We start from the raw sequence: 26,538 nt of genomic DNA, 5'->3' as shown, positions 1-26,538 counted from the left end.
GAAAGAAATGTTTAATAAAGTAAACAAATAAATATTAAGCTTTTTTTTTTTTTTTTTTTGTAAATTTTGATACTCTTTAGATCATAATTGCTTTTTATTTCATAAATTACGGTTTCATATGTTTAATTGTATAATTTCTGCATGCCATCTTACCAGATTTAAATTGATGATCTATAATCAGGAAAAACCCCTAATCCGGAATCACCAAAGTCTCGATGAGTCCGGAATATATATATATTTTTCCTTTTTGAAAGTAGAATACTCTTGTGAAATGTATTATAACTTGTTATAGCATCCGCTTTGAATTTTTTTAACTAAATATGTATAGCAATTCATATCTTCCATAAATTTGTAAATCTGTATGATAAGTGAATCAGAAGATCAATTTTTGTTCATACAAATAAGATTAAAAATATAATCAGGGGTAAATAAAGTAAACAATAAAACATAATTTCAGATTTTATATTACACTCAAAGGGGTGTTTTTTTACTTACATGCACATTTCAAGAGCATTTGGACTAATGCCCCTTTAGACTCAAATATTTAAAAACAGTATATTTTTAGAATTTCAGATAGACAGTCTCATACACTGGAGATAAAAATGTTTTATCCTGTATAGTGTTGCAACTGCTCACTTTGAAATTGTTGAGTTTTTGAATCAAAAACTTCATTAAAGTTTGACAAAATATGAAATACAGTCAAAAGTCGTTAATTCGGACACCCATAATCCGGAATAATCTATAATCCGGATTTCAAAGCAATAAACTTTCTGCGCATGTGTAGCGTTCACGCATGCGCACCGGCGTTTACGAGTGTGCGTGAGACCTTTACGGATGCGAATATGTTTTTGCGCATGCGCGTTTAATGTGTAATGAACGGTATAATCTAAGCAAAAATTATTTAATTCAGTTAATGTTGCAGATTGCGTTGTTCCTTAATCTTCGAATTGGATCCGGCTTATTATTTTTTGCGGACTGTTAGAGCAATTTCATAAAAGTAAGCTTGAACTTTCGATTATGTCAAATAGAATTTCCGATATATATTTACTAATATGTAATTTGTATCTACAAAGCGAAAGTATGTTTTGAAATCCGAAATCTGTTTATCATTTTCACGCCGCGGATTGGAAGTTGATCTGTCAGCACTATCCTTATCTTCAGGGCAGATGTTTTTATTTTATTTGGCTTATAATTCCTTTCTAAGTGTAGTATTTCATTTCAATGTACTCCGTCTTTGATATGATTTAAATCAAGTTCCTCGTCATTATAATTCGCTTCCGATAGTGAAGAAAGTGACCCACAGGTTATTGAAAACGAAAACAACACAGCAATTATAGGACTTGAACAGCGGAACTTTGTAACTAAACAAGAAATTATGTCTGTTTAATAGAATTAAAGAGAAAGTATTATCACATGAAACGAAGCAACTTACATTGAAAGAAATGTTTAATAAAGTAAACAAATAAATATTAAGCTTTTTCTTTTTGTAAATTTTGATACCCTTTAGATCATAATTGTTCTTTATTTCATAAATTACGGTTTCATATTTTTAATTTTGTAATTTCTGCATGCCATCTTACCAGATTTAAACTGATGATCTATAATCCGGAAAAATCGATAATCCGGAATCGCCAGAGTCCCGACGAGTCCGGATTAACGACTTTTGACTGTAAATGAAAAAAAATTGAAAACTCGGACTTCTAGGGTCCCATATTTGGGCTACATTATTCAAAATTTGAAGGCACTAGGTATCGTTTTTTCACAAGAAATTATGAAATGTATACATTTCATATAGAAAATGTATACATTCATTCATATAGATTTTTCATTATTAATTTTTTTAATGTAGAACAGGGTGATAATATTTGGTGGCAACAATTTTAAAAGTGATTTTACGCTTTTAGTGATTTGATGCAAAATACCATTTTGAGATTAATAGCCATTTTCTGTTAATGCCCCTTTGGGCAAATGATTAAAAATAGTTTATCAGAAATTACAAGGAAACGGCAGTTGTGTGAAACATCTACATGCAGCTGTATGAGTGTAATATGCATATATATAATTAAATCCATATAAAATTATATCTACATATGTTACATATAAATACATATGTACGTGTACAATAAGTTGTGCTCATTTTTAGATGCATATATGAATAAATGCATACTTACATAGACATATGTATTTTAATAAAACATGTATAAATGTCATTTTAAATTAATACAATTACAGTCAAAAGTCGTTAATTCGGACACCCATAATTCGGAATGATCTATAATCCGGACCTCAAAACTAAAAACTTTCTGCGCATGCGCCGCGTTGACACATGCGCATAGGCGTTTGCGCGTGCGCGTAAGACCTTTTACGACTGCGCATATGAGTGTGCGCAAGTGCAGAATACGTTTTCGCGTGCGCGTTTTATGTATAATGGACGTATAAGCTAAAATTATCTAATTATCTATTTCAGTTAATGTTGATGATTGCGTTGTTCCTTAATTTTCGAATTGGATCCGGCTTATTATTTTTTGCAGACTGTAAGAGCAATTTTATAAAAGTAAGCTTAAACTTTCGATTATATCAAATAGAATTTCCGATATATATTTGTTAATATGTAAAGGATCTAAAGCGAAAGTATGTTTTGAAATCCGAAATCTGTTTATCAATTTCACGCTGCTCGGCGGGGGGAACGCCGCGACGTAATGAATTGGAAGTTGATCTGTCAACACTATCCTTATCTTCAGCGCAGATGTTTTTATTTTATTTGGCTTATAATTTCTTTACCAAATGTAGTATTTCATCTCGATATGCTCCGTCTTTGATATGATTTAAAACAAGTTCCTCGTCGTTATAATTCGCTTCCGATAGCGAAGAAAAGTGACAGAGGTTATTGAAAACGAAAAAATTTCGATTGACAAATTAGTCGGTGTTCTCGACACAGCAATTATAGGACTTGAACAGCGGAACTTTGTAACTGAACAAGAAATTATGTCTGTTTAATAGAATTAAAGAGAAATTATTATCACATGAAACGAAGCAAAACTTAAACAACTTACATTGAAAGAAATGTTTAATAAAGTAAACAAATAAATATTATGCTTTTTCTTTTTGCAAATTTTGATACCCTTTAGATCATAATTGTTCTTTATTTCATAAATTACGGTTTCATATTTTTAATTTTAGAATTTCTGCATGCCATCTTACGAGATTTAAACTGATGATCTATAATCCGGAAAAATCGATAATCCGGAATCGCCGAAGTCCCGACGAGTCCGGATTAACGACTTTTGACTGTATATATATATGCATATTATATTTACATACCAGCAGATGCACAGCTGCAGTTTCTGTCAAATTATTTTTGATCATGTTTTTATTTTATTTACCACTAATTATATTTTTTAATTTTATTTGTGTTGACATAGATTGATCTTCCGATTCACTCCTTATAGTTATATTGCATAGATTATAAACTGCTTTCTACAAAAACTGTTAGTATGATTAATACTACATATAATAAAAGTGTTCCATTCTACAGAGACTGTGATGACAAATTTCAGACCTCAGGACATATTTTCGGAACGAAAGGAAAAAGATGAAGCTGTTTAAAATTGGAAGAAGATCCACTGGATTTGTACTGAAGTGGGAGCATTATGTACAGTTTCAGTTTTTAGATTACTCTTTTGCTGCTATGGCCAGTTGCAGCAATATGGATAATCATCTAAGTGTATTGTAATGGTAATTTTTAAATCTATAATTTTTTTTATATTAAAACACTATTTATGAAATTTGCAAATTTATGTGTGTGCTATAATATAAAAATCATACAATGTTTCCTTTTCTATGTTTATGGCTCATGTGAAATTCAAAATTTTGTCTGATTTGCCACTCTGGATTCATATTTTGGCGATCAGGGTGGTTGCATGTTTGTTTTTCCCAAGTGTAACTTAAACATTTTCCAGTTTCTCTTTAGGAAATCTACCATGAAGCCACCTCTGAGATGTATAGTCCTTGCAGAATCTACCATATTCAATAAAACAAATTTAAAAAAAAAATCATATAAAAGTAATGAAATGAAATTTGAAAGGTTTCAGATTTTTAATTATGCTCAAAGGGGCCTTTTTTTAATATTTTATATGTTACCTTTATTTATTAAATTTCATGTTCTTCGCACTTAAACCATAAAATTCAGTTCCAGAGCAATATCGCAAAATAATTTTGAACCGAGCATATCGTTAGAATTTCTGATACAGTCTCATGTGCTGGATATAAAAATGTTTTTTCTGTACAAAATTGCCATTGCTCACTTTGAAGTCCCTGAGTTTGTTAATCATAAATTCGATAAAGTTTTACAAAATATGAAATTAATAGTAGGACAAATTTCAAAATTGGGCTTCCACATGTCCATATTCGCAGGAAGATTACGTTATTCAAAATTTGATGGCTCTAGGTACCGTTGTTTTATCACAATGTGAGAAACATACATACATTTGTGCAGCTTCTTCATTATTTAATTTCTTTAAATATAATACAAGGGGATAATATTTGGTGGCAACAATTTGAAAAAATGCCATAACGAAATTAGTAGTCATTCTGGGCAAAATGCCCCTTTGGACTGATAAACTTAGTTTGAATTTATTTTACTCTGCTATCCTTCACAGAAGTAGCCTTTGCCAGAAGAACCTATTAACCTACTTCGAATTTACATAGTCATCTATTTTAATTTAGCCATTTTACTATTCCCATAATTTTATGTCTAAGCATTTTATTCCTTTTATTAAATAACTTTATTCATAATTTCAGTTGAATCAGATTTATTGTTCATTAATTAATAGAGTTGATAGAAAATTCATTTTTTTAATATTCTTTTTCTTTCAGAATTTTGTTCAAGAAACTGAAACTTTTCCAGAAGAAAGTCTTCCTTCTGCAAGTACAGAAGCAACAAGCAATCCATTGAAAACTCCCAAAATATCTGGAACTCAATTGGTTGCTTCAGGCATGAGCAGGAAAAGAAAAAAAAACCAGAAGATGAGTTTTTCACAACAATAACAAAAAGTTTAAAGCATGACAGAAGAAAAAGATGAAAATGACTTGTTTGTATCGTATGTTGCTGGTCAACTGAAGACAGTGAAGTGTCCTTCTGATCAGGAACGAACTGATAATGAAACAAATCCAAATCTATGAATTTAAATATTCACAATAAAATTTTGTTAGGCATGAATATAATTGTTTATTTATTTCTTTTTCTAATGTTTTCTCTTTCTAATTATAAATTTGCTGCAATTTCATGGCAGTCATTAACAGATGAAATATAATAAAGTGATTCAGTGTTTTTATGTGTGTTTGTATATATGATTAAGAATATACTAGGTGCTTTAATAAATTATTAATAATTAGGAACTATGTGAGATATATATGAGTATGTATTGGAACATGCAGAATAAATTAAAACAAAGGAGTTAAGATATCATATTTAAGTTATTTTATCTCTCAATGAAAATTAACTGAACATCTTGCTAAGTAGCAATTACAAAGTTATAATTTATAAATATAATGGTTCAAATTAATTACACATAATCTATAAACACACATACATTTATTCTTAAAGGCAGTAAGTAGAACATTTCTTTCATAATATTGATTGATAAATATATTACTTAACACACATGTTACTACATGTGTTATGTTACTATGTTATTACTACACATGTTAATATATTACTTAACACACATGTAAGTTGCACATGGCTTCTTGCCAGGGAATAGATCCAATATCATTTAAATAATTGCAAAATCGATCTCTGACTTCTTTTGCCTCCTGTGAAACATTGCGTGCACTTCGCTGCAATGAAATAAATTTAGATGTACTTTCGTTCCATGTTCTTTTCTTATACAATTATTTTCTAAATCCTCAGCATCTAAACTTATGTTCATGAAGAAGGAAGATTTTCTTCTTATAAATTTTTTGTTTCTTTTTTGCTGTGCAACAGGTTATGTGGACAGCAAGCAGCTAAAACAAAGTATTGAGCCTTTTGTGGCTATGTCCATATTGTTGTTCCGAAAAGTCAAAATCTGGCAGCTAGAATGCCAAATGCATTTTCTACAATTAATCTTGCTCATGACAGTCTGTAATTAAAAATTCTTTTTCCTTTTGTTAGATGCTTTCCGTGATATGGCTTCATAATGTATTGGGTTAGTGGAAAAGCATCATCTGCGACTATGACATATGGGACATTAACAATCCTGGCAAAGGGTTTGGTGCCACTCACCTCAATCATTGATTTTTCCGTTCATTTCTACATCAACATATATAAATTCTAAGTTAGCATCAACCAATGCTAGTAAGACAATACTAAAATCACCCTTTAATAGTTATAGTATGTTGAACCAGAACCAGGTGGAGGTTTTAATTTTAATGTGCTTGCCATCTAGGGCACCAAAACACATTGGGAAATTCCACTTTAAGTAAAAATATGTAGCAATTTCTTCCTAAATGTGGCGGAATTAATATAGTGCTAGACATTACAAAATGTTCCCTAGATAAAAGACTTTTGTATAAACACAACATTTGCATTTGGAATAATGGAGGGTAAAAAATATAACTGGAAATGAATTTTTAACCGTAAATTCTGTGTTGGAAGTAAAACAGGTACTCTTCTGTTACCGAATCTGGATTCAGAAATGTATGTATATATGCTTGTGTGTATGAATATATGTGTTCATGTATGCAATGTATATAAGTATGTACATATGTATGTGTGTGTATACATATATATGCACATGCATACATACAATTCTGAATCCAGTCCCATTAACAGAAAAGTACTGAATATTTGAACAATTAGTTATTTACATGAGAATCAAGTGTAAACAGATCTAATAACATAAATATACAAAATAATTAATATGATTTTAACGAGAAATGCCAAATTTACTAGTTTTTAGGCTGTTTTAACACTTTCTTTATGGTTATGTTGGAACATTTTCAAAAAGAGGAACAAATCATCACAATTAATTTTAAGAAGGCAATAAATAAAATAATGAAAAAAATTTAGCAGAGTGTATATTCAGTATAACTAACTGGAACAGAATATTGACACCATATATTACTAATAATTAAAATGTTAAAATCAGCAAACTAAATAAGAATGCAAGTATTCAAGCAGCATAAAATTTGAAAGAATATTTTAAATAGTTTGTAACATTTGAAAAATAAATTTACTTTTCTCTTATTAGTACCAGATTCAGAAATGTATATATATATGCATTTATGTATGGATGGATGTGTTCATGTACTCCATATGTATATGTGTGTACATTTCTGAATCTGGTCCCGATAACAGAAGACTACCATAAAACATTCCCTAATTTCATGCTTTTAATATAGACACACATATATTTTATATTTTGTTATGTAGTTAAATACATGCAGTACACATACATACAGGTGCAAATATAACTACATAAAAATGTAAAGTGAATGAAAAAAAAATATCCAAAATTAAAGCATTTAAAAAAAATCTTGAAATATCTATCTGCAGTCATTTGTAATGAAATTCTGTCCTAAAAATTAACTCTTTTACTCATTATGGAAAGTGTTAAGTAAGTTTCATAAATTATAAACTATCCACATATTATTTGTAAAACATTGGATGCGTATGTACACATATTTAAACTTGAAATAGCTCTTACCTCTAATGCCAGTTCACGCATTAAATTTTCATAGCAGCATAGTGTTTTTGTCTCAACAGCCATTGTCTTGCCCATGTTTTTCTTTTGGCCTTTCTTTTTTTCTGGATGAGGAAAGCAGCTGCGAATATAGACACTCCTAAAACGAAACGTTCTTTTGAATTCGACATTGCATTCGATGGCCGTGTTTACCTCCCTCCGAGAATTGCTACTATCTGTCTACTGTCTAAATGTGCCGCCAACTATGCTAAAAATAGCTAATTATGGTAAACTTCGTGTTTGTAGTAGAGAACCAGTTTCCCCTTTACATGTTAATCCCTAAGTGATCTATGGTGATTGGCTGTTGTGTATTACGTGACAAAGCAGAAAAATTGTTCTAAACAGTTGTTCTTCCGAAATAAACTGCCATGTGATAGCAGCCTTAGAAGCTTTTCTTTGAATTTTGTTTCACTGCCACATAATATATTTTACTTTAGCAAAGAAATAATTTATAATATGTGCATAATAATGTTTGTTTGTTGAATATCATATGTCATAAGGAAAATAGTAATCTTATTACAGAAAATAATGAAAAAGCAAGAATTTGGAGAGTGGTTATGGAGAAAATTATGCATTTTCATGAAATTTTTATGATCTAGGATTTAACTAAGAATTTCGCTATAAACTTCACAACCAAAAATTCATATTGGCATTTGAAGAGGGCACTATCACATAGTCATTGTGAGAAATCACAAATAATTTGCACATTATTAAATGCGTATCATATTTTTGTAATTGAAAAATTTTCATTTTGTTACTGCCTTGCCAAAACTGTTTATCTTCAAGATTATTATTTCAAGAAATGTGCATTAAAATATGTGTGTTTGTTTTTGAGAAAAACCAAATTATGACTTCTATACAATAAATCTTATGTATTTATCTCATAGAATATACTTTTATTTTTATTTTTATTTTATTTTATTATTTTTTTCCATATTGTAAAACTTTAAAGATTAACACTGAAACTTTACATATGCAGATTTGTGGTTTTGGTTTGGTGTCAATAATTTAAAAAGCAGCACGATCTTAGATATATAATTAATGCCATTATATGAAATCAAGCTTGTTGTTTAAAGGATGCATTTTGATGACATTGTATTATATTATTATGCACACATATTTTTTCATTAAATAGCATTTATTTTAGGTTTAAAAATATTATTATTCTCCATCAGAACCATTTATCAATACTCACAGGCAATGAAAAGCAACTTTGTACTGCTTTGAAAACGGTGTTTGATTGTATACTGTATACTTAGCAAAATTAAGGGCTAATGCAGGGCACAAAACTCTGGTTTGATTTTGAACCAGATTACTGTAAAATATATTTTTCTTACAAATTTTAATAAAATGTAATATTGAAGTTATTTAAATATAAAAAATAATGTGGAAATGATGGCTGGTATTAGAAAGTTATAGACAAAAGTGTGAAATTCTTGGATTAATTCAACATTTACCGAAAATATTTATAGTTATGAAATTTCAAGGAATTTCCTAATATTCATGTAGAAATTTTAGTCATAACACTCAATGTGAAAATGAAACAACATTTTTCTTTTCCTATTTACATGCAAAAAATTGCAAAACTTTAATTGAAAATTAAATATATATATATATTCATTATGATAGAACTAACTGAATTTTGTACTTTTTTAAACAGGAATTTCATCTTCAGAATTGTCATCTAATGAAACGAATTGTAATGTAAGTTTTTATTATAATGTATGCTGTTCTGTTTCTCTTTATTATTTTTTTAATTGGTCTTCTTTATAACTCATTACTTTTAATAATTTTCCCTTTTGATTCTTGAAATCTTCTTTTGGTTTTTTTTATTGCTATTCTGTTCTTATGCTTTCTATTATAACTATAGATATTCTGTAAAATAAGTTTAGACATATATTTAATAGTATCTTGTAAGAAAACTGATAAAGGTTGGAATTCTGTTTTAAGTAATCCTTGTCTAATTAACCATCATGTATATGTGAGGCAAAAAATAGTTATGCAACAAATTTGAAAAAAAAAAAAAAAAAAAAAAAATCTGATGAAGCCGTATTATTTTTCAGTTATTAAAATTAGTAAATTCTGTTCATTTCTGTTATTAAATTAAACCTTAAGATAACTTTCTTCAGACAGCTAAAATTTAGCTTGATAATTTATAGCATGTTTACTTTATTTGCACTTCGTAATTTATTTAACTGCTTGCTGATGTATTTATTAGAAGCATTTTTGTCTTCATAGATTTGTATGCATTTACCTTCATTGATTAATTTATATATTTTAAATACAATGTGCAAATTTTTTAATTGTGAAATAAAATAAATTGTCTGATTTGTAAAAATATAATTCAGAATAATATTATTAAAGTCTTTTAAGTTACAAAAGAGAAAATATTTGCTTTTAAAATATTACATAACAAATGAAATTTGTAATTTGTAATGATTTAAATAGATTTGTAAAAATATAATTCAGATTAATATTAATAAAGTCTTTTAAATTACAAAAGATTAAATATTTGCTTTTAAAATAAACCAAATTGTTACAAATAAAAAATATTACTCATAAATGTGTTTAAAATAAATGATTGTGAACAGAATTAAGAATTTATGAGACTTTAGTATTTATTTTATAAAAAGAAGCTCATTTATTCATAATTAAGATAATTTTATATCAAATCTTTGTTCTTATTTTTATGATAATAATTTAAATAATATTTCAGGATTATATGCACTTTAACCGTTTCAACCCAACTTTTGCATGATTAAAATTTAACTATGAAAAGTAGTTTAATTTAATGTTGACATACTAAAAGAAGTGTAATATGAGTTTCAATTTTTTAACTTTTCCTGTTTCTGGAAATCTGGGACAATATGGCCCAATCGTCTAAAATATTACCCTTTCTCAGAAAACAAAACTAAAATTTAAGGTAATATATAATGTGAATATTACAAGACATAAATGCTGCCACATGCACCAGTTCATATTTAACAAAAATTTTCATGTATGTTTAATAAACATAAGCATAATATATCAGCATGTAATAATTTGATCACTGATGGGACATATTAACCCACTGTTCAATGTGATTGGGACAATATAGGCCACAAAAAGAATTTATTCAAAATTTCTTAACTGTGACATTAAAAAAGTTAAATTACTACTTAATAGGAACAATAAGAACTCATACTAAGCATGCGTTAGATATAATTGTATTTACTGTAAAAATATTTTTAAATGCACAAATCGAAATTTAATAATCGGCGTGCTCAAAAACATAAGTGGTCCATTTGCAATTTAAAAATGTTGCCAGGTTTAGTCATGTATTTGTTCCCTAATTCCTTAAAAAAACTGCAAATATAAAAACCCATTTGTGGACCAAAGTGGACTTTATTTACCAAATATGCGATGAAATCTAATCTCTGGGACGTATGTGCCCATTATGACCGAAAGGGTTAAACTTAATTAGATTAACAGAATGTTCTTATGTTATGAACATTCTTGTAGGCATTATGTTCGTTAAATGTTTAAAAATTTAATTATATTAGATGTTACAGAGTGATAAAAAAATATTGATACTTTCATTAATATTTTTCTTTTAAAAGTTAATTATATTAGATGCAATGCAATTTTGAATAAAAATGGTGCTGCCAGTAAGGTACTAAAGAATTAAAAAAAATTTAAAATACTGTGTTCACTGCTTAATAAAATCACTCATTAATAAACTTAGCTGCTTGTACCATTCAAATTTCAAGGAACTGAAACAAATACATAGTAATAAATAGAAAAAATGCCATTTATTAAACTCATCTTGACCATTTATAAAACTCAGATTATCAAAAGACTGATTCTTCAGGGCCAGAATGTCCTACTTGTACCTGTCAAAGCTTTTCATAGTCCATCCATTTAATGTATTGTGGACTGATGCTTTATTGTTGAGGTATGTAGTGCTTCAATAAAATGGATTTAACCTAAATTTTCCTATCCCTGAACCCTATATACCTATGAGATGCCATTTTCAGGATTCTTTGTCTGCACTGCAGTTCAAACGGCCAGAATTTCCACATTTTAAGATTAGCAAAAATTATCCTCAGAGTCATTATAAATGAATGAAGGTTCCTCCTCAAATACTAGCTAATGGGAGGTGGAAGTGCAACTTTATCCTATCTTTTAAGATTTCTACATTCAGAATCTTCCCTTTGGGATAGACATTTTATAATCACAGAGTTATACAAATGTCCATGAAATGCTTCTTCGCATTACCGTACATTAGCAGTCTTTGAAAGTAAAGAGCATGATAAATGTAGGCTGAAGGAAATACCAAGAAGCATTGGTCATGCTTGTAATCATGAAATGGCAGATCGACAAAATACACAATGGGCAATTTTTTTGCTGCCTAGAAATGTAAGTTTTGAAGTCTGCATAAATCACTGGAAGAAGCGTTGTGGGCTTAACTTGTAACATGTCGAAAATGCCGAGCAAAAAGATGAAAACCTGAAAGAAAAGGATAAACTGTTAAATGATTTTGATATTCTTGATAACTGCAGCTGGAGAAAAACTACACTTTTAATGGGAATTTCCCAAACAGCACTATACAGTTTACTTAATAAAGAATTATAATTAATAAAGAACTAGCAGAAAAGGCAAATGTGTCAAAGAAGTGCATAAAAGATAGAAAACCAAGGGACATTGAAACTGCTTTTCTAGAATAGTTTCAAGCTATAAAGCTGGAAAGTTTCTATTTCTAGAACTTTTGTCACTAATTTAATAAGTGCTAGGTGAGAATTTTGTGTCAACTGACAGATGACTCAGATGGAGAAAAAGAAATTCAACATTGTTTGCCAGAAACTGTATGGTGAGAAGAAAGACTTAAATCATCATGCAACTGATGATTGGATATAATACTTTTTACTTGAACTGCCAAATGAATGCAAGCTATATGAAATTTGTAATACAGATGAATACTGCATTAGAGAATATTACCAGAATGCACTTTAACATTTAAAATTGAAAGGGAAGCTGGTTTAAGAAACTGAAGAAATGATTTAGCATGTTATATATTTAGAAAATGTAGTATGGATCCAACAATTAAGAAGACGGCATTGGTTATTCATAAAAGCAGAAAGCACCAGTATTTGAAAGGAGTCAAGAATTTTCCACTAACTTTACTATAGTAGTAAGAACTCATAGATGTCAAGTATTATTTTTATTGATTTTCTTTTGAAATGGGACAGCGAATAATAAATAATAAAATAACTCTGCAGCATACACACCTCTGATCTCTAAAAAACATCAGTGTTTCTTCCTGCAAATACAACTTCTGATATTTAGCTTTTACACCAGAGTGCTATAAAAGGTTTCAGATGTCATTATAGAAGGGATGTTCAGAAAATGGATGAAATCAACTGAATTTTGTAAAAATGCTTTGAAATAAGTAAATTCATTGTGTAAATTCACTTTGAAATAAGTAAGTCGATAGCTTTGTCAGAGACCATGCATATTATAATCAATTAAGCTCTTAAAATGAGTTAAAAATTGTTTTCGAAAATGTAGCTTTTATGTAGAAGAAGCCTTAGAGTCAGTAGTTAATGTTTGAGACATCAGCAAGGGAAGTTATGGAGATTCATTTTTATAATATATATCAGTTTACAAAAATATTGAGACAATGTGTGTAAACACTGACTAGAAAGGATTAAAAGAACTGTAGAAACTAACAGCAAAAGTGATGCTATGCGAACATCAATTGAATCGAAAAAAGCATTGCGAATTCTAAGAAAAACTCTTGAACTCAAAAGTTGCTAATCAATAGAGCTACCAGCAGTTTTACAAAATTTAAAATAGCTAAAAAATGGTTGTGGAAAATAGGAATTGAGCACAAAAGGTATACTTGTTTGTAAGAGATTATGTTTTACCAAGAAAGTAGTTATGAAAATATTCTTATGAAAAATTACACAATGAATTCAGAATTGCAAAAATAGTTTAATTTAGCATTAATTTTTAATTATTATTTTGGGATTAATTAATGTATTAATTACTTATTATTTTACTAAAAAGTTTTAAATTGGCATTAGGATTTGCAATACACAAATCATCATTTAGTAAACTGTGCCGCTTAACCCCTTAACTGCCACGGAAAACTTACAAGATTCATTTCCCAGTGCCACGGTGTTTCACACAGGCACGCGTAGTTATGCGATGTATTAGGGGGAAAATAAGTGCAAGTTTTACTTTCTAAAAACTGTTTACTTTCACAAAATAAAGAATAAAAGAAAAAAATGAATGCACAAAATTTAATATTTTGAGTAAAAGTATAATAAAAAGATATAAGTATAATAAAAATTATCCCTAAAATGGAGTTTCAATCAATTCATTTTTAGACCAGTAAAGTGTAATATCAGGTTTCATTGTTATACCTTGTGAAATCAGTATGCCTAAAAAAGCATATATTGCTTCTGAACTGGTTGAATGCCATGATTTTGTTCTTGATTTTTTGTTTGCCCTTGTTGGTTCATATATTCGTCTACAAAACAATTTCAGTAACAATATGAAGCATGAGCAGTTCATCAAAAAATAATTTAAAAAAAAAATAGATGGGTTTGAAACATCCATTATATCTTTCTTTATTCCTGGAACCTGCTACAAAATGTAAACAAAAACGGAGGACACAGAATTTAAAAAAATACGTTTTACTCAAACAACACCAGCCAATACCGCGCAGTCATTACTTTTACCGCTTCAGACACACCCCTTTCTCCAATTTCTCCCCACACTTCTCTGAAATAGTATCCTCCTTCGCATACTTTGTCAAGGTCATTGTGATGTCGCATTCCAAAGCTTTGCGAATAATTTTACGGATAGCAATGCAAAGCAAATGATAGTATCTTGGAAGGGCATATATATACACCTGGGGCAGTTAACACATCAGCTGAGCAAGGCGTATATATATATACGCCCGCGGCAGTTAAGAAGTATAAACTGTTGATGTAAATCATAAAAACTAATTAAATTTGATGGCATGCAAGGCATGGGGCACATAATTGGTCCAGTTCACATCAAGGCTGAGTTCACATCAAGGCTAAGAGATACTGAATATAAACAACATATTTATAAATTTTCTCACAAGCAGTATCTAAGCCAACAAATGTGTTTCGATATCATGATTGTCTTGCAAATTTATGAGCTAAGTATACAGATAAAAGAAAAATTCATCGCATTGTTAAGCACTTGTTCACTTGTGTTAACATTTTAGCTGTGTTAAACTGCTATAAAGTTGCAATTGTGCAGGATAATAGAAGCTCAATAATTGTTTGTGGTATCTTATAATAACAGAATTTAACCCCATTATTGTGTTTGAAGACATTTTTAACACATCTGGCTGTTTATCTAGCCTTGCTTACTGTAGAAAAATCCCCCAAATGATTTATATATCGCCGTTAGAGGGAGCTTCGCTTTGCTGAAAAAGAATGTTAGTTTTTAGTTTGCGACGTAGTTAGTTAGCAGTGAACCTTCGATGCAATCAAAATTGCTTTGTAAATAAAATGATTATTTTTGTAGATTGTTGAAGTATTTCACTTCATTTAGAATTAAAACCACCTTTCGCAATATGGTGCATCGGTGCCGAGAACCTTTGGCCAATTTAGAAGTTTGTGTTTTTTAATTTTGGATATCATTTTATGCGAAGACAGCCAAGGTAAGCCTGTATTTTCTATTTTTATATAATATGGAAGATCTTATTGCTAAACTGAAATCGAAATGAAAGGTATTGATGACCGGAGTGTCCAAGATATTAAAGAAAATTGAAACCAAACTGAATAAAGATGATAGTAGTATAAATGTAAATGTATTAGAAGAAATTTTAGACCAGTTAAACGAAAAATCAAAATCCTTGAGCAATTTAGACGCTGAAATAGAACGAGAATTAAAAGTCGAAGAAGACGAATTTGAACTTGAAATCTCATCCGCTTTGGAATATGAAGAGAAAATTCAAGTGTGGCAGTTTAGAGGAAAGAAAAAATTGAAAGAGTTGAATAAGTTCGAAAATTCGGACAATGCAAATAGAGACATTTCTAATGAAACCGTTACAGAATCCCAAAACGAAAGTAACAAATTCACTCGTCTTCCAAAATTAACGATCTCTAAATTTTATGGTGATTCTTCGGATTGGTTAGAATTCATAGGTCAGTTCGAAAATGCGATTGATAAAAATCCGAATTTATCAAAAATAGAAAAATTAATTTACTTAAAAAGCTTTCTTGGTGGCTCAGCCGCCAAAGCTATTTCTGGTTTCGCTCTCATCGAAAATAATTACGAAGCTGCTCTTGAACTGTTACGTTCCAGATTTGGTCAAAAGAACATCTTAATTAATTCACATTTAGGACAACTCTTAAGTACTTCACCTGTTAGAAATCCTAATGATATAAACGGATTAAGAAAACTTCTAGATCACGCCGAAGTACAGATAAGAAATCTTGAAGCATTAAAAATAGACTCTGATACCTACGGAAATCTTTTAACGCCTTTAATTTTGAAATTACTTCCTAATGAATTCGTTCTTGATTATAGCCGAAAAATTAAAGACGAAAATTGTGATTTAAAAGGTTTTTTAGCCTTTTTGAGGAACGAAGTATTCAGTAGAGAACGCGCGGCTTCTGTTAATTATAATTCTAGAGAAAAATATTCATGATTGGAAAAGCATTTGCCCTTCAAACATAAACATTTTCCAGCCATAACGAGCAAGCCGTCTACAGTTGAGTTATTAGCGGCGTCATCCGAATCACAGTGTCTGTTCTGCGGGAACACAAATCATAAATCTGCGGATTGTGAAATTTTAAGTGTAGAAAAGAAAAAGGAGATCTTAAAAAGTGAATCGCGGTGTTTTTTATGTTTAGGTCGGTTTCACCGGATTCAAAATTGTAAACAAAAAATAAACTGTGCCTTCTGCTTTAATAAACACTCGAAAGCCATTTGTTATTCATTCCATCAGAAAAGAGATAATGAAAAACCTGAAAAGAAAACGTCGGATTCGAGCGTTATTTCCGCTGTTTCGTCATATAATTCCGATGAAAATAGATCTAATAAAATATTATTACAAATGGCTTCTGCATTGATCCAAAATAATGATAAATCTGAAAATGTCAGAATTCTTTTTGATAATGGCTCAATGAGATCTTTCATAACTAAAGATGTATCTACTAAAATGGAACTTCCGATTGTTAGAAAAGAATCACTTTCTGTTTATTCCTTTGGTGATAAAAGTGCGTTAGAAAATGTTGTTAATTAAATCTTTAATTAAATTAAATCTTTAATGTTGTTAGAGCAAAACTAGAAAATGTAAACGATCCTAATCTTAATATATATATTGAGCTTCTTGAAACCGAAAGTATATCCAATACTGTTATCTCTCCTCCAGATTTGAACTTTGCTAAGAAAAATAAAATTTTACAAAATTTACAATTAGCAGATTGTTGTAGAAAAAGTGACAAAATTGATATTCTCATAGGGGTAGATTTCTATTATTCTATAATTACTGGTAAAATTAAAAGAATTTCAAGAAATGTAGCAGCCACTGAATCTTTATTTGGGTGGTGTTTGCAGGGTAAAGTAAATAATGATCATAGTGAATTATTAACTATGAAAGTAATTGTAAATGAAAACTTGATATCAGATCAGTTAAAACAGTTTTGGAAGTTAGAAAACTTGGGTTTGGAAAGTGATACTCAAAACGACAAAACTGTTGATTTAGAAATTATGAAATCTTTCGAATCTGATATCAGGTATAAGAACTGCAGATACCAAGTAAAATTACCTTGGAAACCGAATTCAAAACATTTAATGGAAGATAATAGGGATATAGCACTTGAAAGATTTAAGAAATTGAGTAACAAATTTAAAATTGATAACTCTTTGTTTGTTCAATACACAGAGGTTTTAAAGGATTACAAGTTAAAACATATTATCGAACCAGTTCAAGAAGACAATCAAAATGATAAAACCCTATTTTATTTACCTCATAGAGCAGTCATCAGAAATAATAGAGTAACAAGCAAATTAAGAATAGTTTATGATGCTTCAGCCCATAAACCAAAAACACTCTCTCTAAATGACTGTTTATATACTGGTCCGAACCTATATCCTGATATTTTTGATTTATTGATAAAATTTAGACAAAATTCGATAGCCTTTACAGCGGACATTACACAAGCTTTCTTACAGATAGAGTTAAATGAAGAAGACAGGGACGTTACACGATTCTTTTGGAAAGATGATCCCGGTGATAACAATGAAAGTTTGAAAACCTTTAGATTTACAAGAGTTTTGTTTGGAGTAAAATCTAGTCCCTTTCTTCTAGCTGCTACTATTAAGCATCACCTTAAAAAATATTCAGAAATATATCCTGAAACAGTAGAACTCTTAAACAACTACCTGTATGTTGATGACATTATTGGTGGTCACCAAAATTTAGAACAAGCCCTGAAAACAAGTTTAGAAATTGTGAACATTTTTAATGAAGCTAGCATGTCACTACATAAGTGGCATACTAATTCCAAAGAACTCAAAGATATTTGGCATCGCAAAGAATTTTCGATGCAAGAATCTCCTGAAGTTGTCCCGATCAAAGTGTTAGGAATTAACTGGGATACGGATAATGATAATTTTTATTTTGACACTCAGCACTTGACAAATTTCATTTCCTCGTCAATCAACTCAAAACGTTTTCTATTGCAAACCGCAGGCCGTATTTTTGATCCTGTCGGATTTTATGGCCCTTTCACTATAAGAATAAAGTGTCTGATTCAGGAAATCTGGTCTGCCAAAATTGATTTGGACGATGAACTGCCACCTGATCTTAGGTATAAATGGAAAGCCTGGTACGAAGAAATTGAAGAACTGAACCACCTCAGAATTCCCCGCTACTATTTAGAAGGAATATTAGATGCAGATGTGAAACAAATAGAACTCCATAGCTTTTCTGATGCTAGTTTGAAAGCTTATGGATGCGTGGTATATCTGAGAATACTTTTGAACAATGGAACTTTTCAAACAGTTTTTGTTGCTTCCAAGAGTAGAGTTGCTCCTCTGAAATCCCTAACACTTCCTAGATTGGAGCTTTTGGGTGCGCTTTTATCCGCTAGATTGAGTGATAAAATCGCAAAATGTTTAAAATACGAAGTAATCCCCTTCCACTGGACTGATTCTCAAATAACGTATTTTTGGATTCAGGGATCTCCCGAAAGATTTAAATCTTTCATCAAAAACAGAGTTTATCAAATTCAGAAACTAACTGAAAGCAATAATTGGCATTATTGCCGTGGGAAAGGTAACCCCTCCGACCTCATATCACGAGGAACTACTGTTGCTAATTTAAGAAATTGGTCACTTTGGTGGTTTGGACCAGAATGGTTGCAAAACAAACGTATAGACTGGCCAGTTCAACCGAAGTTTGACGTGGGAAACGATAAGCAACTAGAACTCCGTAGTAAGATATCTGTTTATGACGTTGTTGTGAAAAGAGATGATCAACTATTGGATATAACAAAATTCAGTAATGTGCTGAAATATCTCAGAATTATGGCATGGGTTAGGAGTTTCGTTGCTAAGGCAAGAAAACTGCCTGCTAATAGTGGAACATTAAGTGCTTTTGAAATTCAGGACACTGAAAGTTTTTGTGTTCGTAAATCCCAGATGGATTTCTTCACACCTGAAATTAAGGCTCTTCGATCTAACAAGTCAATTTCTCCAAGCTCTGATATATTCAGCTTGGCACCGTTTCTTGATGAAAATAAAATTCTTCGAATTAAGGGAAGATTAGACGAAACCGAATATACAGTTGACGAGAAGCATCCAGTTCTTCTTTCTAAAGATTCCAAATTTACTGAATTAATTGTAAAAAGGGAACATAATAACGTTCTGCATGCGGGAGTTGCAGCAACTTTAGCCAAACTAAGACAGAAATTTTGGATTCTTAAAGGCCGTCAGTTGGTAAAGAAAGTTATAGAGAACTGTTTAATTTGTCGGAAATACGCAGTAAAACCAGCGAAACAAATGACAGCTCAGTTACCTAAAGATCGAATTGTTGAAACTCCACCTTTCTATGTTACAGGCGTGGATTTCACAGGTCCAGTTTACATCAGGTCTGGAAACGACATTCAGAAATCATACATCGTATTGTTTACGTGGGGTGTTACACGAGCGTTACATCTAGAACTCATTTCCAATATGTCTGCAAACAAATTCATTTTGGCTCTTAGACATTTCATTTCGAGAAGAGGAAACTGTCGCACCTTTTATTCAGATAACGCGAAAACTTTCAAATATGCTGCCAAAGATTTACAGTATTTTTACAGCATAATTAAAGGTACAGACTTTCAAAATTTTCTAGCAAATGAAGGCTTGACTTGGAAATTTATCGTCGAGCTTGCTCCATGGTGGGGAGCTTTTTATGAACGCCTTATGAAAACCATAAAAGAACCGTTAAAAAAGATATTAGGCAGAGCTCAACTGAATTTTGAAGAATTTATGACTGTGTTGACAGAAGTCAAAAATATTGTGAATAGACGTCCTTTGACCTACGTTTACAACGATTTACATGAACCTGAACCGCTTGCACCGGCTGATTTTCTATTGATCGGACATAAGGATGAATATCCATACAACTTTGCTGAGATCCTGAATAACTCTCCAACAAGAAAGAGTCTAATAAAACGAAAAGAATATCAGACAACACTTATAAAACAGTTCTGGAAAAAATGGAAAAATCAGTATCTTCTTGAGTTGAGAAATGCTCACTTCTTTGGTACACCAGAAGCCAAGAAAAATCTTAAAATTGGTGATATAGTTTTACTTGAAGGAACAACTAAATCTAAGTTCCTCTGGGATTTAGGTCGAGTAATTCAAGTCTTCAAAGGACGTGATGGTCTTGTACGATCATGTGTGGTAAAAACTAAAAAAGGGGACCTTAAGAGACCTGTACAATTGATATACCCCCTTGAACTATCAGACTGAAAATGAACTAAATTTGTAACCTTTTAATTTTACTTCTTATATTTCATGTTCACTAACATTAATTTTAGATAATTAGTTTAGTTATTACTAATAATTTACTGTTTGTAATTTGAATTAATATTTACGTATTGAGTAAGTAACATTTGAGTTGATGCAGTTAACTATATTTGTTTATTTTATAGAATTTCTTTTTGCAGTTTATATTTACATCAGTTGAATGTATTTGATATGTAAGTTGCTTTCTTATATTTTATTATTTGTATGCTGAAATAGTGATAATTTTTGCAAAAATTATCAGGTGGGGAGTGTGGAAAAATCCCCCAAATGATTTATATATCGCCGTTAGAGGGCGCTTCACTTCGCTGAAAAAGAATGTTAGTTTTTAGTTTGCGACGTAGTTAGTTAGCAGTGAACCTTCGATGCAATCAAAATTGCTTTGTAAATAAAATGATTATTTTTGTAGATTGTTGAAGTATTTCACTTCATTTAGAATTAGAACCACCTTTCGCAATACTTACTTTTCAGCATTTTATCCTTGAGGTTATGAGGATTTTTATGGTTGAGTGCAACCTGCATATATTGTTTAATAGCTAAAATACTAGCGGGCAAGCCCGCCAGCTGAGCGGGCTGAAGCCCGCTTTTCATTGTTCAATGTTCATGAGTTGCCATGTACAATTTCACCGGTTTCGAAAGTTGGACCGAACTACCAGTGTTTAACGGTTTTGCGCGGACTTTCCCGGCTTTAGTCACGTATGCATCGAGAAGATACTGCATACACGTTACACATGCGTTAAATCACGAAAACACCCATGCACCCATCCCGCTGGCCGGAATTCGAAAGTTGGAACGAACTACCGGTGTCCAGCGGTTTTGCGCCTGCTTTAATTAAGTATGCATACCAAATATACTGCATACACGACACGCATGCGGAAAATCACGAAAACCCCCATAGAGCCAGCCCGTTGTCCTTTATTCGAAAGTTCGTCCGAACTACCAGTTCTCAGCGATTTTACCCGGTCTGCGCCCGTTTTATTCGCGTATGCATCCAAAAGATACTGCATACACGTTACACATGCGGAAAATCATGCAAACATACATGGAGCAGCCCGCTCGCCGGGATTCGAAAGTTGCATCGAACTACTATTGATCAGCAGATTTGAGAGGGCTTCGCCCGCTCTATTCTCGTATGCATCCAGAAGATACTGCTCACCCGATACACATGCGTAAAATCACGAAAATACCCATACAGACAGCTCTTTAACGGGTATTCGAAAGTTGGACTGAACTACCAGTGTTCAGCGGTTTTGCGCGGGCTGCGCCCGCTTTGTTCACATATGCATCCAGAAGATACTGCGTACACGATACAAATGCGTAAAATTACGAAAGTACACATACAGCCAGCCGGTTCGCCGTTATTCGAAAGTTGGACCGAACTATCAATGTTCAGCGGATTGGCGCAGGCGACGCCTACTTTATTCACGTATGCATCTAGAAGATACTGCATACACGATACACTTGCGGAAAATTAAGAAAACATCCATGCAGCCAGCTCGCTGGAATTCGAAGGATGGACCTAACTACCAGTGTTCATTACGGACTGTGTCCGCTTTATTGGCATATACGTCCAGAAAATACTGCATACACGATAAACATACCTAAAATCACGAAAACACCCATGCAGCCAGCTCTATCGCCTTTATTCGAAAGCTGGACCGAACTACCAGTGTTTAGCGGTTTGCGCGGGCTGCGCCCGCTTTATTTACGTATGCATCCACAATATACTGCATACATGTTACACATACGGAAAATTATGAAAACACCTAAGGAGCCAACCCGTTCGCCGGGATTCGAAATTTGGTCTGAACTACCAGTGTTCAGCGATTTTATTGCTCAGGCTTTTTGCCAAGTGTAACCGCTAAACTTTTCGGGTATAATATTCAAACAGTAGATTCGTTATTAAAATTCCTTTTGATAAACTTCAACATAATCACACACAAAAGTGCATCAATATGTACATTAATGTAATTAATCAACCATAATTATTTATATTAAGAAAACTTTGCATATACCATGTTCAAGCAACAGAAATTCAATTTAAAACCCTGAACGAAAAAATAATTAGTCAGAATTTAAATAAATAGTTTATTTATATTTATATTTAATTTTTTTGCAATTATAATTTCTTACTTAAAATTATATTTAATATTAGCTGTATGCGAACAGGAACATTTGTTACCAAAAATACGACAGCATATATATTAATGAACTTATTTATAATAACAAAAGCAGTGAATGATTACGTAGCTCAGTAACACAAATGAGCACGCTGATTTAAGCTATTAGAAATATTAATTTGTATTATTCAAAGTTGCTTTTTTTATTCAGATCCAAAAATCACGAATTGTTCGAAAAATGCACAAAAAATACATATCTTGGCAACTAACAGGCCGATCGGCTCAAAATATAATAATATTATGTTTTGATTGATTTCTTTTTTTGTCAACTATCAGTTTCACAAAACAGGTGTAGAATGTAGTTGAAAAATCTTTCTAAAATTTGATATTCTTATGATGAATAATCAAGAATATATCAACAATATCTCAATTTAGGTCTGAAAATGACTATAATCTTGCTTTATGATGGCAATTTTTTAAATAACCTGAAAGGAGAGAAATTTTTTAGAAATCATAGCAGAAACATAAACATTTAAAATAAAAATGATAAAATGTATTATGTATTTGATTCTAATACATATGTCTTTTTTTGATAGAAATAAAATGTAAATTAACAAACTTAAGCAGATCTTTTTTCTTCTGCTAGTAAATCAATCAGCAGTTCAAATCAAATTTTTCATGTTTGATAGAATACTGCGTATTCGTTTAGCAATTAGAGTAAAATCAAAATAAATGGCATTTAAATTTTTTTTTTTTTTTTTTTGCTTTGTGTATGTACATATACATATATGTGTGCGTGTAAAATTTGCAACTGTAAATTATACTTTATATTAGCAGTAGCCCCTTAATTTCTCTTTTTAATTTGTGTACTTCCCTCTTTACTCTAAAAATAGTAATAACTTTTCTAAATTATGTGTTTCAAAATTAATCCATGCCTGAAATGTGATGTAATCTTAGCCAATCAGATTAAGTAATTTTTTATTATAAATACTACTGAATTAACTGTGCATTCTTTTTCTCCCCACTTCACTTGTTGCTAGCAATTATACTCCACCCAGTTCATTGTTAAGACATGAATTGCTGCTACACTAAAATTTTGAGGCACATCTTGCACCCAAGAATGATGTAGACTGCAAGAGGGTTCATGAATAAATAAATGTGTTCTTTTTGTCAAATCTGTCTCCCTTATTTCTTTTTGTGAATCTATACATTGAGATCTCACCAAGTAACTATGATAAGATAAGCGTCTCATCATTCAACAGCTATTTTTTTAAATCTACACTGTAATCTTCTAATTTATCCAGTCTCCCACTCAAAATTATCACACACACACACACATATATAAAGAAATATGTAAATAGGCTAAAAATTTAAATTAAATATTGGAATAAAAATTTTTTTAAACCTGTGCTGCACTATACTGCAGGACTGAAGTAGAATAAACTTAAAGCATCTAAATAAATTAGGAATTCCTTGCTTTTATTCCAATTTACTAATTTATTTAGATGCTTTACATTTTTATGTATGTATAAGTAAAGTTTAATACACGAAAATATTAGGCATGATTATATTAGATTTTTAAAAAATGTATTGTTATTATATATATACACAGACATGTGAATGTAGGATGAAATGTTATTACTTTTAATCAGTTTTATTAAGAACTGGAAATCATAGCAAATAATGTGTAAAAGTAGAAATACATGTGTCAAAGTAAGATGAAATAATAGCTTAAAATCTGTATGTTGTAAAATTGTAAACAATAATTGCATTTTAAAGAAAATTTAGGGAGAAATTTTCAACAAGATATATAAACATATCAAATATTTTACAAAAACCTAGGTAACAAAATCTCAAGTGTTGTAAAACAATAGGTGTATAATATACTATATTGTTTTTCTACAGTTTATATTCCCTTTTTTTATGAAGCAATAATATTAGCTTGGATTTTAAGTTCTCTTTCAGTGGAATTTAAAAAAATAAAATTTTGTTAAGTACTAAACATGAATATATATCATAATTACCTTCTTCTGTAGTAAGAAAAATTAAAATTTGTATTACTTAAACTAAGTCTTATTTGTAGAAAACGTCTGATTCATTTTTGAAAAGAAGATTTGAGTTTAACAGTAATTACCATGAAGAAGATGAAGCTTTATCTCAACCTTTCAAAAGTTTGTTTTTTTATGTTTTTTATTTTTTATTCTAGTGATCTATATTCTATTTAATATGCATATTAATTATACCAGATTTTTAATGTATGCTTTTATATATTTTGACATCCAGAAAATAAAATTGTTGAAATTTCAAATTGTTGCCACAAAATATTGTCACACTGTACAATACTTAAAGAAATTAAATTATAAAGAATCTGCATTAATGTAAATATGTTTCTCACATTCTGAAAAAAGCAATGATACCTATAGCCATCAAATTTTGAATAACGTAGTTCTCAACCCAAATATGAGCACCTGGAAGGCCAAATTTAGAATTTGTTTTATTGCCTATTTCATATTTTGTTATATTTTAGTGAATTTTTTATTAACAAATTCAACGATTTCAAAGCGAGCAATGCCAACACCGTAAAGGAGGGGGAAAGGAAATTTTCATATCCAGTGCATGAGACTGTCTATTGTAAATTATGAGATGTGCTGTTTTTATAATTTTTAGTCCAAATGCTCTCGATATGTGTATGTATATGTAAATTTAAAAAGGCTCTTTAGGGCATAATGTAAATTCTAAAAGTTTTTAGAATTGTTTTTTTTAAATGTAATTTTATTATTATTATTATTATTATTATTATTATTATTATTATTATTTTTAATTACTGGTATTGTGGGGCATTTGCATTCAAAAATTGCATCAGACTGTTATTCTCCATCACTGTTTGTGCCTTCATGTGAATTCTGTTTAATAAGAAGGCTAGTGATTTTCTGAATGTAAGGTTATATGAATAAAGCACATGAGGGCTATCTGCCTAAGGTGAGGTAGGCTCTGTGAAGATAATTTTGAAGGAAACTAGCTCATTGATTGTTCTGAAACCATTGCCTAGTTTTTATGTTAGTTAATGTTTTGTTTTCAGTTTTATCAACACTATTCTGTGATGCATCTTTTTCAGTTTTATTGCGTAAAAATTAGAATACTTGCAGTTTTTTTTTTTTTTTTAAATATTACGTGTCTGAAAGTAATGGTTTGCTTCTTAATTTTTAGGTAAAGCCACTACAAAAAAACTAGTAAAAATTAACATGAGATAAACAGCTGTTTGTTTGGTAAATTTCTGTAGGAAATTGTTGTCAAAAAAAGAAAAAAAAGATGAAGTGCTAATATGTACTGGATTTAAATGATTTAATATAAATTCTAACTAAATTTATTGCCATGCAAATCATGGATGCACATCATTGTGCATGTTGTAAACATTGATATTTTTATGAGCTTAAATATTATCCCATCAACCGTGAAACTGCCATTACGAAACACAATTTAGCACCATTTATGTGTGATCTAACAACATGCATAAGTGGTATCATAATACAAAACATTCATAACAAATGCACTTTCATTTGATATAACCCTGACTAATTCTTAATAAGCCATATTATTTTATTATGAACAAGGAATCCTGTTATTAAATATATATATGCATTAAT

The 26,538-nt window shown here is 30.6% G+C and overlaps 1 protein-coding gene and 1 long non-coding RNA gene across 6 annotated transcripts in view; both read left to right on the top strand.

Moving 5' to 3' along the window:
• The window catches only part of Pms2 (mismatch repair endonuclease PMS2), a 111,120-nt gene that overhangs the window by 51,421 nt on the left and 33,161 nt on the right, over positions 1 to 26,538 (top strand). For all 4 annotated transcript variants that reach the window (XM_085826903.1, XM_085826899.1, XM_085826901.1 and 1 more), the window contains 2 exons: positions 9,385 to 9,428; positions 24,978 to 25,065. In XM_085826903.1, the coding sequence (XP_085683029.1) occupies positions 9,385 to 9,428; positions 24,978 to 25,065 (132 nt within the window). The remainder of the gene's footprint in view (positions 1 to 9,384; positions 9,429 to 24,977; positions 25,066 to 26,538) is intronic.
• Positions 210 to 5,333, top strand: LOC146994171 (uncharacterized). 2 transcript variants are annotated; one of them, XR_015044052.1, is made up of 3 exons: positions 210 to 2,554; positions 3,536 to 3,735; positions 4,876 to 5,333. It is a non-coding gene; the product is annotated as an uncharacterized LOC146994171 (long non-coding RNA). The 2 variants fall into 2 exon arrangements; XR_015044051.1 differs by lacking the exon at positions 210 to 2,554 and adding an exon at positions 2,568 to 3,075.

Source organism: Stegodyphus dumicola, chromosome 11 (genome assembly GCF_044657685.1).
Source record: "Stegodyphus dumicola isolate Sdum_Otavi_A_Nest chromosome 11, ASM4465768v1".
Taxonomy (NCBI): domain Eukaryota; kingdom Metazoa; phylum Arthropoda; class Arachnida; order Araneae; family Eresidae; genus Stegodyphus; species Stegodyphus dumicola.
The sequence above is the reverse complement of the archived record's forward strand: the minus strand, read 5'-3'. Positions and strand labels throughout refer to the sequence as shown.